Below are 20,931 nucleotides of genomic sequence, written 5' to 3'. Positions count from 1 at the left end.
TAAACATGCATAGTGTACGTCATCTAGACATCTGAGAAAGAGCACATCATCGTCAGCACAGCACAAATGAGCTTTGTGTTTGTGTACAAACATCTAAAAAATACTTGAATAAGAGCTGATTCTCATATATGCGTAAATAAAAACATCTGCTGGATGTCATTCTGGTATTATATAATGATTTAGCAGTCAGCTACTGCAACAATACCTTTGTTATGCGACAAGTTACTTTGTACTTAGTTTAGTTTGAAGAACTGATGCTATCCATGTATTAATCCACTAAGGTGATTGGAGTAATAATTTCAAATTCAAATATTCAAAACTACATACGATAAAAAACCATTTAAAGTTATTTAATTTTTTTTTATAAATATTTGACTATTAATTATTATTATTAAATAATTACCCCCACAGTCCAAAGACATGCGGTACAGGTAAACTGGGTAAGCTAAATTGTCCATAGTGTATGTGAGTGAATGTGTGTGGAAGTTTCCCACATATGGGTTGCGGCTGGAAGGGCATCCGCTACATAAAAATGTGCTGGATAAGTTGGCGGTTCGTTCCGCTGTGGCGACCCCGGATTAATAAAGAGACTAAGCCGACAAGAAAATGAATGAATGAAAAAGTTATGTTGAATAAAAAATGTATGTATTACAATTATGACACTTTATTTAAAATATGTGGCTAAGAAATAGCTATTAACTTATTTTACTTTTTTTGGTGTTTCTATTTCTATAATAAATAAAAAAAGGTTAAAGAAGAGCAAAGAAACAGATATGATTGTTCCTTATTTGTTATTTAATTCAACTTATTTTTAAATTCAACAACTCTGCTAACTTAACAAACAGAGCATGTCTGTGACGAAGCTTGAAAAATCAATGATAAATAACATAAATTATTTATATTTGGACTTTAGTGCAAAAGTAAAGGTATAAAAAGTCTACTATAAAACCAAATAGCACCTCAACTTAAGATACCAGGCAGGCAGTCCAAAGTTTAGTTTACATACTGTATCTTACAGTTTGCTATGGCAACGTCGACATCAACTTTATAATACCTCCAGACTACAGAAATACTCGCACTTTCTGCTTCAAGCTGCTTCCGTGTTCTACTTTGTCGGCATTTAACCAATAGCGTCTCTGCAATTGTCACACAACCAGCGATCGCTTCCCAGAGGATCGCTGGTTCTCACACGAACTCTCATGACTACATTTCCGCATTTCCCAGGACTACATTTTCATACATGCACTGCTCCCAAACACGCACGCCTGTCCATTCATCTATCCTGATTGCATCACCAGCTGGACCTTGTTCACAGACTGATTTCATCCCATTAATAAGCCACTCTCTCACGCTACCAGTTTGCCGAGTCTTGTTTTCCCAGTGTGACATTACGAAGCGTTTCTCCCTGTCTTGTTTATACGTGTTTAGACCCTAGCTTTGCATTCCTTGTTATCCTGTTCAGCCGCCTGCCTTTAGACCTATTGCCTGTTATATTGACGACGATTCTGGACTGCCTTTACATACCCGTTTGCACCTGATTTGACCATTGCTTGCCTGAAATTGAATAAACCTGCACGTGGATCCAAACTTCTGTTGTTGGTGTCACTCCCAGTCGTTACAGAAGACTCGGCCAGAACATGGATCCAGCGGGTATTCAAATCATGCGCCTCCGTCAGGATGCCCGGTCAATTGAGGAGTACGTGGAGAAATTCATTGAACTGTCACATCTGACATCTATGAGTGAGTTATGTTTAATGATTTTCTTTCGCGGAGGACTTGCTGAACCACTGTACTCCTACATGCCACTGCACAATCCCCACTGGACGCTAGCACAATTTATCGATATAGCCCTTCAGATGAGTGGATCTTCCTTCACCGTTGGCGAGGTGGAGGAAAATCCAAAATATCTTTTGGGGGGGGGGCTGTAGAGAGCAAGACCCGCTGGCGACGGGGCTTGCGACCCATTGTCCACAGCCAGCTCACAAGATGGCCGCTCCCAGTCAGCCAGCTCACAAGATGGCTTCCAGTTCAAAGTCTGTTCCTGCTCCTGAAAGGCCATCTCCAGAGCTGCCATTCCCTCCAGTGCTGCCAGATTCTCCAGTGCTGCCAGACCGTCCAGTGCTGCCAGATCCTCCAGAGCTGCCAGACCGTCCAGTGCTGCCAGATCCTCCAGTGCTGCCAGACCCTCCAGTGCTGCCAGATCCTCCAGTGCTGCCAGATCCTCCAGTGCTGCCAGACCCTCCAGTGCTGCCAGACCCTCCAGTGCTGCCAGACCCTCCAGTACAGCCAGACCGTCCAGTGCTGCTAGATCCTCTAGAGCTGCCAGAGTCACTGCTACCGACAGAGCTACCGACGCCGCAGCCAGCGCCTCAGCCAGAGCCGACGCCGCAGCCAGCGCTTCAGCCAGAGCCGATGCCGCAGCCAGCGCCTCAGCCAGAGCCGACGCCGCAGCCAGCGCCTCAGCCAGAACCGACACCGCAGCCAGCGCCTCAGCCAGAGCGGACGCAGCAGCCAGCGCCAGAGCCAACGCCGCAGCCAGCTGCATGAGCTTGCCGAACGGCCGCCGCCGCTTGAGCTTCCCGAGTGGCCGCCGCCTGAGCTTCCCGAGTGGTCGCCGCCGCCGCCGCCTGAGCTCCACGAGTGGCCGCCGCCACCTGAGCTTCCCGAGTGGTCGCCGCCGCCGCCTGAGCTTCACGAGTGGCCGCCGCCACCTGAGCTTCCCGAGTGGTCGCCGCCTGAGCTTCCCGAGTGGCCGCCGTCGCCGCCTGAGCTTCCCGAGTGTCCGCCGCCGCCTGTGCTTCCCGAACGGCCACAGCTCCTCGCCCTATCGGCGCCATCCAGACAGCTCGTCCAGTCGGTGTCATCCAGACTCCTCGCCTTGCCAATCCCAGCCCGGCTCCTCGCCCTATCGGCTCCCTACAAGCCTCCAACCCTGTCGGCTCCTCGCAGTACTCCAGGTCCAGTGCTGCCACACGATCCAGGACCACTGCAGCTCCACTCTCCGGGTCTTCCGCAGCTCCAGTCTCCAGGCCCTCCGCAGCTCCACGCCCCAGGTACGCCCCAGCTGCATGGTCCTGGCCCTCCATCCCTCCCCCTGTTCCGCCTCCGCTCCGCCTCCCGCCTGAACAGTAGTGGAGTGTCTGGAATCCAATCCTAGAGGGGGGGGCTATGTCACACAACCAGCGATCGCTTCCCAGAAGATCGCTGGTTCTCACACGAACTCTCATGACTACATTTCCGCATTTCCCAGGACTACATTTTCATACATGCACTGCTCCCAAACACGCACGCCTGTCCATTCATCTATCCTGATTGCATCACCAGCTGGACCTTGTTCACAGACTGATTTCATCCCATTCATAAGCCACTCTCTCACGCTACCAGTTTGCTGAGTCTTGTTTTCCCAGTGTGACATTACGAAGCGTTTCTTCCTGTCTTGTTTATCTGTGTTTAGACCCTAGATTTGCATTCCTTGTTATCCTGTTCAGCCGCCTGCCTTTAGACCTATTGCCTGTTATATTGACGACGATTCTGGACTGCCTTTACATACCCGTTTGCACCTGATTTGACCATTACTTGCCTGACATTGAATAAACTGCATATTGGATCTTACCTCCTGTTGTCTCCTGTCACTCCACCCCAGTCTTGGTAACAGCAACAAACTGGTGTCATGCCACGTGTTGCTATTTCTGTGTGAAGTCAAGAAAGAAGTCTAACTCTGTGCCACTGCACAACTATAGAAGTGTTAAAAAATAATGACAACATATATGTATTCGAGTCCTGATCAGGTGGTAACATCCGATTCCGATTGAGTCTGAAACCATGTGGTCTGACTTAATTTCCGATCATACTGTATGATCAGATCTGAACATCCCTAGCCATAGCCATAACAAAACAAAAAGGTTTTAAAACAAAAATTCATTTTTATAAATGACACTTAATTAAAACTCTGTTTGTTGATTAAGAAAAATCACAATAAAAAAGTTTTATTATCCTGGCTGTGAACGTTTATTTAACAAATTATTCCATATATTACAGTGCTTCCCTCAGGTTTGAAATATACTTGTGTTGGGAACCGGATTAAAAAACACACCTTTTACCCACAACACAAAAATAGTTATGCGGCAAAGTTCCTAATGCGACAAAACATAATTCAATTTTTAACAATATATTTATTTGTTATGACACTGTTATAAACTGTTTCTTTTCAATGGGTTAAATAAAAATAATAAATAAATAACTTTCCACACTTTCTCTTATTTTTATTCTGTTCAGGAGCTATGTGCATCCAATGACAGGTCAAATTTGCTTCTCTTTCTCGTTCAAGTTCTAAGCAAACTTGAATGCCAAAGCATTTTAGATATACAGTAGCCTATGTAATATATTACATCATTAAATTAATAAAAACAATCAGCAATTGAGAAACAAATGACAGAAAAAGGAATAAAAACCTACAATATCTCTAAAAATGAGCATAATGACAAGACTAAAACCTGTAGATTATTTAAATAAAGCAAATGTTTTGATTAGCCATAACTAATGATGTACATATATTTTGCAGCCAGTATAGACCAGTCCTCTTTAAGTGTAGTAAAGTTTTTTTCTTGAGTCGTTTAGATAGTCATTTGAGTCATTTAGATAAAAAATGAAATATTTAATAGTTCTCTCATGACGAATTACGCAATGTCAGGTGCGAAGCGAAAGTAGGCTTAAGTAAACAAGGTAGGGCAAAAAAAAAAACCTTCCGAGCTTTAGAAAGCGAAAGCAAAAGTAAAAGTTAAATCCCAGTCAGTTTACGAGATTTAGAACCCGGGACAGTATGGCGCGCCTCTGTGGGTCTGCAGAACATGTAAGACTGTGGGAGTGTTAAAAGATCTTGTGAGCACACTATAAAACAGGTAAACGAGAGAAGATTTTCTACTAGTTAATTGATGGAAGATGTTTGGATATATAATGGGCGCATACAAAATAATGTAAAGACTGCTAATAATATATATATATATATATATATATATATATATATATATATATATATATATATATATATATATATATATATATATATATATTTGTGGTAGTCATTGCATTAATAAACATAGATGACAATAAATGAATAGATTAAACACACCTTACTATTTACAGGAATTTTAAACCCCATACTAGTGATTGATAAACAAAAAAAAAGAGGCTTGCTTGACTATATTTTCTTTTGGTCAGTTAGTCAAATAAAAGTATGTTATGTAGTTTGTTAGCACCGGTCTGGCTGATCCACATGCAAATAATTATGTCATGAAAACAATCAAAATTGTAGTGACCTTATAAAGGGTAAAGGATTACTTTGGTGTGGATCAGAGCACAATTTCCAAGTACTGTACAAGCAAACCACACTAAGGATAGAAAGTTATTAGGTTCTTAAACAAATTCCCCACAAAACCCAAAACACTCTTTATTGCCATCTAAAAAAGATTTCAGGTAAGAAAGTTACCTGTTGTATAGAAACAAAAGTGTAGTTCATTATTATATATGACTCAGCTCATGACGCACAGGGTTGATCTCTTCATTTTTCCATCTTTTTCCATCTCGTTCACTCTTCAGGCCTGACAGCTTTTTGTGGTCCATTACAGAGATGACACACAGCACTCGATTCCCCCTCTCTATATCTCTGTCTCTCGGCGTGTCATGTATATTCTGCCAGAAGACAGGAGAAAAGGATATATTTAGCTGAGATGCAGGGATGTTTTTGCAGTCATTATTTTGTGTGGTGTTTGCCGAGGCTTATTTGGACTTGGAAACGTGTGAAGTGTGAGCTGGAGCCGTGCTGTTCTCCTCCATATGCTCCAGAGTGGCATTTGTTCAGAGAGAGACTTTATTGACTGAGCCGGTTGTGGCTCCTGAGAGAGACAGAAAAAGGAAAGAGCGAGAGAGAAAAATCTGCTGCATGTGTCCAAAAGGTCTTTCTTGACCTTTCCGGTTGATTGTATTTTTGAAGTCATCTTTGAAAGTGTAAATACGACTCAAGTTCTAGCAGTTATATCATTGCTAAGTCATTCGCTCAGTAAAAAATTCAGATCAAATTACCACCTTCAGATTTATAGAGACAGAAACAGACTAACATGATGTTCTGATACCCTGATAGTGATTGGCTGAGTGACGTTGCTAGATATTGGCCGGAACTGGAACACACTGCTGTATATGCCATTCCAGTGCATCCAAACATGCCCAATGGTAGACATGGTCGGCTGGACATGCAAGAACTGGGATGTTTTCAGCTTTCAGGAATTGCTTCATTGCTAAATGGCTAACATGGATTTTATTGAAAGAATAGCTGTGTTTATGTGCTTTAGAAAGGCTGTGAAACAACGTCGATTCATTTTGAGTCGTGTCTGAGTCTACTAGATCCATTCAGAGGTGCACCCAGCTTTGTGAGTTCATCAACTTCTCCAGAAACTACCTGGATGATGGAAGCTTTTAGCGGTGCTTACGACTGAGCCGAGACCAGTGTGATGAGCTGTTGTCCAGTGTCGGCAAGAGGATTTTTCCCTGGGACACCAACAATTGGCACTGTCATAATCACGCCCCCTTTAAGAGCAAGCTCTTGAATGCTTGCCGTGAATGTCTGCTGAAATTTAGATTTTCCAACTGGAGCGATTCACTCAAAACACTCAACTCGCGCCACTTCATTCGAGTCATTCGCACCGCCTCGTTCGCGCATCTCGCGCCGCAAGATGTCTATTTACGTCTTTGTATTGACTTAACATGTAAATCACTGGCGCTTGATGCTCCTTCCATGTCTGGTGTGAATGCAGCATTAATCCTTAATATTACTTGCAGTGAGCTAGAGTATTTTTTTGATTATTATTTGATATACATTTAATAAACTGTAATATAAACTGAAAAGGGTATTTTAGTTTCACATTATAACTATATAAAAGCAGTTCAGCAAATAAATATAAGAAATAAAAAACTAAATCTAAATTACACATTTTTACTGGCTGGTTGGTTAAAGTCTATAATGTTGCTAAACATCAGACATGCGTTGTTTTAATTTTGTCTTTGCACAATGTCCTTTGTTTGCTTTTTGAGCAGTGAAAAAGAATTGATTTCTGGGTTGCAGTGTTAAGCAAAGCTAGCGGACATAACCATATGTCTTGTTTTAACATTTTAGAATAATGGTCTTTTAGTTAGTGTTTGTTAATGAATTTACTAGCATTAGCATTATATGAATAATCTTGTAAGGCATTTATTAATTATAATTCAGCAAAAGTTGTACTTTTTAATATTAGTTAATGCACTGATTTAACATAAGCTAACAATATTTAACTTAAACAATGTTAACTAACATTAACAAAGATGAATAAATGCTATAATAAATGTATTACTAATTGTTTGTTCATGTTAATAAATACATTAACGTTAACCATTGTTTTAAAGGGTTAACCTTGTTTAAAAACTTAACTCTTCGATTGATGGGTTCAACTACTTGCAGATACCCATGCCAGGATTGCTTTGTGTATCGGGTGCATTTCCGATACTAATATCAGAATTGGAACAAACCTAGTCACGATTGATGTGCTATTTCTGTATTACAGAATTGAGGCCAAACACCAGGAATTGAGGGAGCGCCAGGGTCGAGATCGCTTCTCCCCTCCTGATTTGGAGGACGATGACCTGGACCCAAACTATGCTCGCATCAACAACTTCAAGGAGCGTGGATCACCTTCCCAGCCGCTCTACGGGAACCGCAGCCCCTCTCCACAGAGACCTCTGGCCGCAGTGTCCCACAGTAGAGAACCGTCCACTGAAGACCCACTGGATGGCTTGTACGCCAAAGTAAACAAACAACGGAGCCCTCCACCTCCTGCTGCAGACAGGTAGACAATATGCATACATCACAAAGATGTTTAGAGTCATGGGGCTCTATTTTGACGGTCCATGCGCAGAGCGCAAAACGCAGGGCGCAAACGATTTCAGGGCGTGTCAGGACGCGTTTTTGCTAATTAAAGGACGGGAAATCTGCCTTGCGCTGCGGCGCATGTTCTAAAAGGGTTGAGTTCATTTTCTTAATGAGTTATAGGTGTGTTTTGAGAATAAACCAATTAGAGTCTCATATCCCATTCCCTTTAAGAGTCAGCTGCGTCGCGCCAAGAGCACATTCGCTATTTACAGGACCAAAAAGTAAGTCTAAGTGGAAAAAATGAGCATTTCACAAGCAAACAGTTAACAGTTAACAGTTTTTTTAACAGAAAACTGTTAAACAGAGCATCTACTGCGTGAGAATGAGAGATAATGGAACACTTTCACTTTCGCTCTTGGATAAGGAAACCTTTATGCACAGACATCAATTAGTCTATAAATAAATACTTTTGTTTGTTAAGCGCAAATATTCGTTTCAAAACTATTTCTAAATTCAGTTCTAATTTCCAGCAAACTAATAAATGAAAAATAATAGCAAAATGTGCTCAAAAACCTGAGTAATATCCTAAAACACATGATGTGCCCCATATGGTCTAAAACCTGACAGGTGGGCAAATCTAAGCTTGTTTTTAATAAAACAAATATAAATATGGATATAATAAATAATATTGCTAATAATAATAACATTATACAAAAGCCAATTGTTATAAATGAACTGAAAAAGCCTCCCGAGATGAAGAAGACATAAAAGCAGTGGTTTTTCATATTTATGTAGGCTAGAAAATAATATGTTTTGTAATATTTTAATCTTTTATATTTATATTCTATGTCTATTCTTATTATATCCTATATATATCCTTAATATTTACATTTTTTTTCATATGTAAAGATATTTGCCTATTGCTCTCTTGTGCGTATTAAGCAGTGCGTAAGCGAGGCGCAACTCTGCGCCGGGTTTGTTTTGGTCTAATGAAAAATCTATTATAGATTCTTAAAATAGCAACGAGCCAGCGGTCCGCCTCAGAACGCCTTCCTTTTTAGACCAGAACGCCTATGGGCGCAAAAATGAGCGCTAATGTATTTGCTATTTAAACAGCGTAGTGCAATGCCTCAAAACGACTCTTGCGCCAAGCTGAAACTACCAAAAGACTACTGCGCCACACCTTGCGCCCCACTGCGCCGGGTGTATGATAGGGCCCATGTAGTCTCAGGATAAGACAACTGACAGCTATTGCAAATCAATGCATAGTGTTTAATTCAAGTCAGCAGTTCAGAACAGTTCCTTTAAACACCAAAATCCTAAAGTTATTATACAGTTGAAGTCAGAATTATTAGTCCCCCTGAATTATTCTCCCCCTTGTTTTACTTTTTCCCCAATTTCTGTTTAACAGAGGGAAGCAAAGAAAATTTGCTATGTGATCAAGTAAAAACCTAAATACTCATTGCTGGACATTAAATTGATTTATTTTAAAAGTTCAGTTTAAGAACGAACACGGCCTTGATCATTTTGACCTTTGACTTTAGATTTGCACCCTAAAATACATAAATAAATAAAGGTTGTTTATTGGCATCAGGCATTCCATGAAGAATCTTTAACATCCATAGAACATTTCCATTGAATGAAAGTTTCTTTATAGACAAAATTTGTTTTAGATTATTTAGATAATCTTTGCATGAAGAAAAAAAATTATTTGTTATGAAGATTTGACTCATCGGGCAACCAAAAATGGTTCTTCGAAGGATATTGAATCTTAATCCCCTTTTGCGACCATTTAAAAGAGATGTAACTGCAACAAGTAAGCATTTGCAGCATGAACCAACACCTGGAATGGGTTTTGTTAGTGAATTTTCAAAGGACTGTTTTGATCGCTGAATGATTAGAGTACTCATTGTAAAGGCTTTAATTTATTATTTATGTTATTTTAATTTAGTTTTCATGTGATTACGGAAGAACGGAAGAGATCTGATCAGTGTCATAACTATTGAGTGTAGGGGTGGGCGCCAAGATATTATATCATGAGTAATTTTACATCAGTTTTTGCTGGAAAAAAACAAAAACATGGTTTATGTAACTAATGACCACACTGTAATGTCTATTGATGATTTGCAGAGGTGACCCAAAGCTTTTGAACTGGAGTGTACTTAACAAATTTCATCACTAACATCAGAACAAACCATCTGGCATAAGTGCTTTCTACTTGATTTAAAGCTGAACGATGTGATTGGATGAGTCACATATGAAGCTCTTATATATGCACACCTGTGGTGCATGTCAACCAAATGCTATTTTAATAAACCAAGTTGCTCAGCAACCATAACGAAACCATAATGCCCAGTAACACACTTTAATAACAAGGTCTTCCTCGCCTTGAGTTGTAATTCTCATAACCTTAAGACACTTGTAAACCCAGAAGAGCTGCTCTAATATTGATTCTCTCCTTCTTTCTTGACACATAAGCTCCAGTTCTGGCAGAAGTTCAGCTCGGTCAATTGAAAATCAGGAATATGACAATGAATTATGGATACCTGAATATATTGGTCCCATAGAATGCCAAAAATGTAAAGCTCAATTTCTCAAAACTAGAGACAGAGTCTTATAATTCCAAAGCTGCAATTTTATCCCAAAAAGTTTCATTTGTACAAAGTTTAAGTATGAGAGTCAATTTTTGGTCAAATAATGTAAAATATAAGAAAACTTATTTATTTGTTCAAAGGTAAAGGTGTAGTTCAGCTCATTAGGGATAGACATGTCATATATTTCCCCGTATGACACACTGTATAGCCAGGTTATTCTTCCAACCTCAAGTTTGATAAATAATCTGCTTCATTTCCCCACCTCTGGCTTCTCACAGTCCGCCGGTTTGAATAATGCTTCATTTCTATCCCCTGCTCTGCATAAGGGAAGTATTTTGAGTGAATTCATGCTGATAAGCTGCTGATGGGTAAATTGAGGATGTGAATGAGAGCAGCATCAGTGACTCCGGTGTCAGTGTGAGCACGCTCTCGTGTCATTTGAAGAGTTTGTTAAACGGGAGAGTTGCTGTTGTATGGCCAGGGTCTGATTTAAAAGCGCCCTCTGAGAGTCATTAAAGCGCCTCGGTTATTTAGAAGGACAGACAGTTTAACACACAGCCTGTTGCTCACCACTGTCATAAAAAAAGTGTCTCTTAGTTTGTGGAGTGGCTTATGTGGTCGCTGGTGAAGTACAGCAGGATCCTGTGCTTTTATGGCATAACGTTTTGGGAGTCATGTTTGGTTTTTGAATAATTTATTTGTGTATATTTTAATGTTTTTATTATTAATATTATTTGAACTTTTTTCAATGTCATATTATATGATATTGTTCTCCCTTGTAATCTAAAAAACTAAATAAATAAATAAATTAACTTGGAGCATATCATGGAATTGAATCATGCTTAGTAAGGATGCACTAATATGAAAATTCTAGGTTCACTTGGCTGAAAAAATGAAACCAAAAATTCTTTGTGGTAATTATTTAATATTTTATTTTATAATAAAAAGTGTTTTTTTTCCAAATAAATTATAATTATACTGATTTTAAAAAAACACAAGCTGATAAAATAACCTCATTTTTTCACAGTGAACAAAGCATCATTTTACCAGCAATGCCATGACAGCGCTCATTGGCAAGAAGTATACTACATAAACACCATTATTTGAGCAGAATCATTATTTTGTGGTGAGCTTGTGTGGTGCATCAATGAGTATATGGTTACATGATAATTTTCTAGGTGTTTGACAGTTGCTCTTTCTCTTTGGTCAGCACAGAAACTGGCCTAGCTATCGAGATTGAGTTTAATACTCTCACTTCATAGTACAGAACTTTCTGTGTCTGGTGTGAAAGCCACACTGAATAGAAAATATTCACACTGAATAGACAATACAACTGAAAGGAAAGTGAAACTAGCGTGCTAACCATTTTTCAGCTCATATTTTCTTTAGGTTGAAAAAAACATTTTTTTTTTGCAAATAATTAATGATGTCCAAAAACGTGATGCATCCTTAATGTTCAGTCTCTTGTAAGTTACATGTGCTTGAGTGTAAGCATTAAGAAGAAATTAACAGCAGCAGTTAACTTAACAGTTTCGCTTGTAACAAGGGATCCTACATACAGCCTCTGTAAAGCAATAGTTTACACAAAAATGATAATTCTGTCATCATTTACTCTCCCTTCACTTGATCTAAAGCTGTTTGAATTTCTTTCAAATTCATGGCTTGTCATTTTTCACTCCTCCATTGGCCGCACCCATACTTACATCCTCGTTTTCTACAAATTATCTGCACAACATTAAAAGCATAAGACTTCTCAACTGCACATATTCTGTGTTCAGTTTCAACCCATCTCTTCTTGCAGGAAGTTAACCAAGTTAACAATATTATTAATTATTAATTCTTTTGGCAATCAGGCCTTTGAATTGCCATCAGCTTCAACTTCTGCAAAAATGCTTCTTTAGTATGCAAGGCATATCACACTCTAGAAGAAGTTTAGTTAATATATCACCTTTAAGCAATACAAATGCAATTGTTTAATGAAAAGAAAAAGAGACAAAAATATATTTTTAAAAATATTCCTTTTTTCACAACATATTGTTGAACATAAAAGAAGGTATTTCGAACCAGTAAGAATTAATTGCACTCTGTTAAATATATATATATATATACATATATATATATATATATATATATATATATATATATATATATATATATATATATATATATATATATATATATATATATATATATATATATATATATATATATATATTTTTTTTTTTTTTTTTTTTTTTTTTACTACAGATGTCAATGGGTGTCAGTTTTCACAACAACAACATTTCTATTTATGCCTGGTCTAGCTAAAAATGTAGAGGGAACTTTGCATTGTAGTCTGTAAACACTTAAATAGCAAAAGCAATTAAAACTGGCTTTGTTGAGTAAATAAAACTGAGCTACTCTCCAGTATGGCTAATCTGTTAATAAATTATGCAATTCATTGTTTAACAGTCAATGACATAAAACAAGACTATCAGAATGTATTTGGTTTATTTTATTTGTAAAACCCATACTTAGCAATTACTCTTATTACTACATTAACACAGTTGACAGTATATAACAGAATTGGTAATAACAGAGATGCTGAGCAATACTATAAAGTATTGTCAAAAGCTTATCAAAACAAATAAACCTGCATTTTGTAACAAAGCAATTATTTTTATTTTTAATAATATTTAATAGTTTTACAGGTTTGACTGTATTTTCATTTGGTAAGTGCATCATTGGTCAACATAATATATTATTTTAAAAGAATTAAAACATTTCACTGATCCAAAACTTTTCTACCTATGTGAAAACTTTTGCATATATTATTAGGTCCAGTATATGATAAAAAAAAAAAGATAATACATTTATATTTTTGGCCATCAAAAACACAAATTACAATTCAGTTTAATTTCATAAACAAAAACACATTTATTTTAAATAGTTATGTTAAAATAAAATCTGTCTTACCCTGATAAGTAATTAATGAATACATTTATTTATTTATATATATATATATATATTTATTTATTTATTTATTTATTTATTTAAATGAATTATTACAAAACCAATTAAAAGAATGGCCGTCAAAATCATCCTAATGCAAGTGAGTTGAGCAATTTAAATCTTGCACATAAACCTCATGTAACCTCCTAATTCCAGAGCCCTTTGTTAGGCTCTTTTCATGCTCCCTTTCATCTCATAAAACTGTAAAGGAGAGGCAGAGAGGCGGGCAGGTGAAGGACGAGGGGAATGTGCTGAGAGAAAAGAGTGAGGGGCTCTTGAGGGTCTCCTCACGAGAGAGAGCAGGAAGAGACTGGTGAGTGAGCAAGGGTCTAGTTGGCATTGGCTGTGAGAAGAAGGGTCCGCAGTGAGAAGCTCCTTCAGCCCTGAAGAGGCCCAGCACTCTCTATGCGGAAAGTTACTATAACAACCAGGCTCTCCAGAGCTCTGCTCCACTCCAATTAAAAAATAATCATTGTTCCCTCCAGAGATGGAGAGAGATGGGGGAGACAGGTGGCTTGCTTTCTGCACAGGGGCCGCACAGTCCTTTAGAGACCAACAGAGAGCTGCAGATTGCCAACCTGTGCCTCCACATTTCCAAAAACACTTTTAGAGACAAACATATGGGGGAATCGGTTTTGTAAGGTTGTTTTCCCACATTGGTTCAGCTTGTAGGTTGGCTGAATTAGGTGATGTCATGAGTGTGATGTTGTTGAACTGTACATTTCCTCTCTATAACTATCTGATGTTACTTATAGCTACCAATGACAAAAACAAAAGCAGTTATTAGGGATGCATCAAATTAAACTTCAGGACAGAAATCTGTAATTTAGCCAAAAAAAAAAAAAAAAAAAGATTTGTAATGTTTAAAATGTATTATTTTTTTATATAATATGAGGTAATTTAGTGAAACTTTGTTTCTCAGCACAGTGCTGGGTTGCAGCTGAAAGGGCATCCACTGTGTAAAACAAATGCCTGAGTAGTTGGCAGTTCAGTTCACTGTGGTGACCCTTGATAAATCAGAGACTAAGCCGAAAGAAAATGAATGAAATGAATAGTAAGGCTTTTCAAATTTTAATTCAGAAACTTAAATATTGGGCGAGGCAGTGGCGCAGTAGGTAGTGCTGTCGCCTCACAGCAAGAAGGTTGCTGGTTCGAACCTCGGCTCAGTTTCTGTGTGGAGTTTGCATGTTCTCCCTGCCTTTGCGTGGATTTCCCCTGGGTGCTCCGGTTTCCCCCACAGTCCAAAGACATGCAGTACAGGTGAATTGGGTAGGCTAAATTGGCCATAGTGTATGAGTGTGTGTATGAGTGTGTGTGTGAATGTGTGTGTGGATGTTTCCCAGATATGGCTGGAAGGACATCCGCTGCGTAAAAACTTGCTGGATAAGTTGGCGGTTCATTCCGCTGTGGCGACCCCGGATTAATAAAGGGACTAAGACAAGAAAATGAACGAATGAACTTAAATATTATAATAACTTAAAAATATATTAAATAAAATAAAAATTATACATTACATCAAAAATTGAGGCGAGTCATCATTTTACTAGTATTGCTATGACAGCGCAGTATTGCAAGCAGCAGAATCAAGTACATAGATATCTATCTGTCTGTGCAATATTTGAGCACCGCGCAGTGACTACTAACACTGCTGGGCAATGTGGCACAGCACATCCTTTTTTTAGGTCATATGTTCAGTTTTTTTTTTTTTTTTTTTGGCAATAAACCAACAATTCCATTTTGCCTAATCCTTTTCAGTGGCCTAAAATTGAATAGCATAACTAGGCATGGGACGATAACCTGTGTTTTTGAAACTAATAAAGACAGCAGAAGTCAATGTTTTTTTTTTTTACTTCAAAGGTTTAATTAATAGACAAATAAATTAATAGACAAATAAAAATGAACAAATATTTAGCCCTTCCTAATAAGCTTAATACTAAACATGCTATAATTGTTTTCTGAGAAATACATTCTTTCCATCTTCATCAGATTAGAGCATCAAATCAAAGAGCCTTATCAATGTTACTATGGTTATTGCAATTTAAATGTAAAATTATTACAACCTACAATGCACAATTATTACTTGTTGCTTCTCAAATTACTAAAGCTTACTGCAACAAAACATAATGTAATTTGTAATTAGTCACTAACAAGTATGACATATGTGGGAACTTAAAATGATCATACTTTATTATATGGTCCATTTGTTGATTTTAAGTTACTTTGCATCTACATACCAACTAATTCTCATTAGATTATTAGTAGACTGTAAGGGTGAAATTAGGGTTGGGATTAGTATAAGTAGACATGTACTTGCAAAGTTACTTATAGTCAGTTAAATGTCTGTTGAAGGAGCAGTATCAGCAACTATTAAGCAGATAGTCTACTATACTCGAATGGACTATCAAAATAAAGTGTCACCCTTAAAACTAGTTACTACAGCTAAAATAAAGACTTAAGAATACAATGCTGGTCTTAAACTGTTTATGATTGTAATTAAGCTACATTTGCATGTTAAATGTCTAACTTTAGGCTTCGCTAAGTAAGAAAAAAATATAAATAATCTTGAAAGTATCATAATAACCTTACACAATATGATCTTGCATATTACTGTATTCTTAAAATAAGATCAATCATTTTGTTTTGGCTAGAAATTAGATTATAACTCTACATGATATGTTTTTGCAGTTACAGTATGCCAGTGGTTGATAGTAGAAAAGAAATGTAGAGTTTCACACCATCACACATTTGACAACCCTTCAGCCTGAGCCACTGTAGAAAAAAAAAAAAAAAACGAAAAAAAAGCACCTTACAGTTTGATAAGAAAGGAAAAGGGTCTACAGGTTTGGCCACTTTTCGTTCTGCACTTTACCTCACTGTATGAATCCTGTGTCCTGGATGTGCTTGGAAACAATAGCCCTCACACTGCACTAAGCAAACAGGTCTCTAGTCCTCAATGTAAGCTCACCAAGGTTAGTCCAAAACACGGCACAAACCCGTCAAGAGCTGCTCCACGGGTTACCAAAGTCCACTCAAGCTCCCAAATCAGCAGCCATTGTGCCTAGATACCCCACTAAAAGATATACACAGTATATATATAAAAAACACGGTATTAGGGCTCTTTCCCCTCCTCGTCTCTACATGTACCCTCCACCTCCTCCTTCCCTTCTTTCTTGAGGCCTGGAGCACAGCCTCGCCATCAAAATAATTATAGAAATCACTAGATGGAGAAAGAAAAGCTTTTAGTGTTGGTTGTGTGAGTGCTGGAGTGCTTTTCTGCCCGTTAATTAATCAGCCATTCTGCTGAGCTGAATGAGAGCTGCAGGCGCACCGTTCAGCCGCTTTTAAAGAGTGCCAGCCCCGCTCCCTTAAGTGTCTCCCCATATCTGCGAAACCCCTTTCCCTGGCCTGACACGGCTTCTCTGGCTCTTGCATTCACCAGCTCAAATCATGCAATGAGGGTTTAATGTGTTTTCATTTTCCTGCCTGAAAGAAATGTAGGTAACCGTGTTAAAAACGGGTCTGATGCTTGACCAGTCATCCCAGTCAACTGGCTAATCAAGGATTCTGTCTTATAATTTGGTATGATATAATATAATATAATATAATATAATATAATATAATATAATATAATATAATATAATATAATATAATATAATATAATATAATATAATATAATTTAATATAATATAATATAATATAATATAATATAATATAATATAATATAATATAATATAACATTCTTTCCCTACCATATGAATGTCGGAGCAGAAATCGAGAGTCATCTGACCAGGTGTCAGATGATGTTTTTCCAATCTTCTATTGTTTATTTTTGGTGAGCCTGTGTGAATTGTAACCTCAGTTTCCTTTTATTAGCTGACAGAAGTGGCACCCGGTGTGTTCTTCTGCAGCTGTAGCCCATCTGCCTCAAGGTTGGACGTGTTGTGCGTTCAGAGATGCACTCTGCATGCCTCAGTTGTAACGAGTGGTTATTTGAGTTACTGTTGCCTTTCTATCTGGTCAAACCAGTCAGGCGATTCTCCTTTGACCTCTGCCATCAACAAGGCATTTGTGCACACAGAACTGCCATTTACTGGATATTTTCTCTTTTTCAGACCATTCTCTGTAAACCCTAGAGATGGTTGCACATGAAAATCCCAGTAGATCAGCAGTTTCTGAAATACTTATACCAACCTGTCTGGCACCAACAAAAATGCCCCTTTCAAAGTCACTTAAATCACCTTTCTTCCCCATTCTGATGCTCGGTTTTTACTGCAACAGATCGTCTTGTCATGCCTAAAGAAATTAAGTTGCTGCCATGTGAATGGCTGATTAGAAATTAGCGTTAACATGTAGTTAGACAGGTGTACCTAATATAGTGACCGGTGATTGTACAGTATATTGTTTTTTTAGAATTTGGATTCTGTAAATATGATTAAAGTTCTTCTTTTACAGAAAGATTAAACTGAATTGCATTCAAAAAAGTAAAGCCTGCTCAAAAATACACTATATAACAAGCTTATAGTGCCTCATTGTTCGTTTTGAGATCTTGTGCATTTCTTCCCCTTTTTTGCCTGAAAGTTCAGACCTCATGTGAATAGGCTTTTGAAAGACTCAGAATAAAAGGTGCATAGAGGTGGAAGTGTCTTCTGGTTTGTAGGTTCTCCGGGTCCTTATGATTCATCTGGCCTAATCTGGAGAACCGGACAAGTGCTACTCATGCGTTCCGCCCCTCAGCTTTTCTCTTCCTCTCAATGCACTTCCCTTATTCTATTTTTCCCCTTTTTCATTCTGCATTTCCTCCTCTCATATTTGTTCAAGAACTTCCTGCCTGTCAGTCATTGAAGAAAAGCAATTCCACATCTTTCTCCCATTGAGGCGCGTACAAGAAAAAAAGAAGAAGAAGGGGGGGGAAAGCATGCACACTCAAACGCGCACACTCGCACAAAGCATTCACTTAGTGCTTTCTTCTGGATGCATCTTGTAGCTTAGCAACAAGTCATGCCGCTGCATACTGTGCCGTTCTGTTTTTGGAAACAGGAGGATGTGAAAGCTTATTTCTAAAAAGCAGAAATGGCAGATTGGCTTAAATTATATTCACCTCATTATTCCATCTCGGCTTGATTGAACTGAAAGGGAAATGCTTTATTTTTTTGCTTTTTCAGACCGAAGGTGCACAATTTTAGAATTGAGGGTTGAGGATGAAAGACTTGATTACTGTCTTGCTCTTAAATGCGGATTTGCCTTCCCAAACTGCTCTCTGAATGCAGTGACAAAGGCTGAACCAGTGTGACTGCTGTTTTAATGAAATGGTCCAGGCTCAAATTGAGCTTCACCTGCAATCGAGAGGACGCGGCAGGGTTCGGCGTACGTTGATGGCCTGTCTAAATAATGTTACACCAGCTAAAGTACTTCTAATTATTTCTTCAATTGCAGATGGCATGTAAAAAGTGCAGTCACTTCTGGTTAGGGAGCCCAGGAGCCGGACTGTCATTGCGGGCTATCTTTTGTTGTCAAATTTCATTTCGGAAAATGTCCACCAATTAGAGCGCCGAAGCCTGCAGCAAAATTACTCAAGGGGAGAGTTGTGGGAAATTGATAGGTCTGGTCTTTCCGCTCTTTGTCCAGACGCGGATGTGTCCATTAGGTTTTTCTTGTCTGTGTGATGTAGCTCATGTTTCCTCTGAAGGTTGAGAGAATGAGGGTGGACTTTGTCTCGTCTGATATGAGTAATAGAAATAATCCATGTGACGCTGGTTTATTAGGTGGATGGTGATTGGTCAACAAAGTGTCCAGCTATGGTAAAATACTAAATAGCTAAACAAAAGTTGATCTAGCTACTGTGTATGTTGCTGCATTACATTATTTTGTCTGACTCACTAAAATGTTATGTGTTTTTTATTCATTTGTTGTTGTTTTTAACAATGTGTCCAATGTTATGTGTAGCAGACATTGAAAAAAAACTCTATGTGCCAATATGTGGTTTGATGCAGTAGCCAAAAATGCATTGTATGGGTCAAAAATGATTAGAAAAGATCATCATCCATGAAGTCATTTTTGTAAATTTCCTACCAAAATATAATAAAAATATGGCATTTTTTTAATAATGAAATTTAGACACTTTAATTTAATTTTGAAAATAGGCTGATGCTAGAACACCCAAAGTCCTTTTTGTAAATAATCCTGGAAGTCTGGAAAGTGTTTTTTTTCTTCTTTTTTTTTCAATATAAGCAATAAAACAGAGACTCTAATATGAAAATAATATACTTATATAAGCTGTAAGTGTCACAATCACCAGCAATCTAGTTCATACAGATTGCTGGAGAACTACAAATCCCATCTTACCTGTTCACACACACCATTTGCAGTTCACTTTATGCGCACACAGAATGGAAGCTCATCACAGACTAATTCGAGGACTATTTATACAGATCACACACACACACACAAATCATGGCTCAGTCTTGTTCACTGTTTCCAGTAGCATTTCTAAGCATGTAGTCCAGTTTAGTATTTCTGTGTATCGATTCTTGGCTTGTTTTCCTTTTCTTGATTCTCTGCCACCTTTTCTGACTATTTACCTGTTTAGACTATGACTTTGGATTGACTCTATGCTTCTGTGTTGACCATAGCCTGTTTTACAACTCTGAATAAACTGCATGTGGATCCCCAACTCCGTTATCATCATCTCTCCGTGACAATAGGGTACCTGACGGTATGTTAAACTCTTAAAAGATGAAGGTTGCAAAATATAGTTTTTATAGTGATGCCATTGTAGAATATTTTGGTTTCTTGGCCAACCATTTAGACAATTGTTATTAATAGAACCATTTGTTTCTTAGTTTGAATAACATTCTAATAACATATAAAACCTTTTTTTTCTTACCAAAAAAGGATAACAGTTTGTGAAATGAGAATTTGTTCAATTGATTCCAGCAAATAATCTTTAGTTTAAGAGTGTATTGTGAATTTAATCATGCTTCAATGTGTCGCATGACCTTTCATACTTGAATCCAGAGATCTTCTTATGCCCCTCAGGGTTTTGGTGTTTAGTAAATTCAGTTTGCAATGTCTTTTCTTTAGCTGGTTTCTCAGATGTACTTACCCACTCAAGCTGTCGCCGTTGGCCTGGGGTAATATGGTAATAATGTGTGTTAAACAGCCATGATAAAGAGTGCTTGAATGGAATTGATTTTTGATTTGGGAGCGTGTGATTGACAGAAGCATGCCGATTATCAACCAGATGAGCTTCTCTGAATCAAATTGCTGGATTACATCAAGATTCCCCCCGACAGCCCTCAGTGTGTTTCACATGCGGACCTCTGTGAGTGAGTGTGTGTGTTCAAGTTTTTATGTCCCAGTGGGTACTTAAACCTGAAAGCACACAGACGCAGAGAGCTTGAGTCACCGCGGGGACCTAAATTGAGGTCCTCAAGGGTATATAGCTTATAAATA

The 20,931-nt window shown here is 38.1% G+C and overlaps 1 protein-coding gene and 1 long non-coding RNA gene across 6 annotated transcripts in view; both read left to right on the top strand.

The window, feature by feature from the left end:
* Positions 1–20,931, top strand: part of LOC141376089 (uncharacterized) — a 1,000,182-nt gene that overhangs the window by 798,479 nt on the left and 180,772 nt on the right. The gene's annotated exons all lie outside the window — the stretch shown is intronic.
* The window catches only part of pard3bb (par-3 family cell polarity regulator beta b), a 679,872-nt gene that overhangs the window by 513,188 nt on the left and 145,753 nt on the right, over positions 1–20,931 (top strand). For all 5 annotated transcript variants that reach the window (XM_073912548.1, XM_021478865.3, XM_009304543.5 and 2 more), the window contains one exon: positions 7,590–7,871. In XM_073912548.1, coding sequence (XP_073768649.1) covers positions 7,590–7,871 — 282 coding nt within the window. The remainder of the gene's footprint in view (positions 1–7,589; positions 7,872–20,931) is intronic.

Source organism: Danio rerio, chromosome 9, assembly GCF_049306965.1.
Source record: "Danio rerio strain Tuebingen ecotype United States chromosome 9, GRCz12tu, whole genome shotgun sequence".
In the NCBI taxonomy this organism is placed as follows: domain Eukaryota; kingdom Metazoa; phylum Chordata; class Actinopteri; order Cypriniformes; family Danionidae; genus Danio; species Danio rerio.
This window is presented reverse-complemented; position numbering and strand designations above follow the sequence as displayed.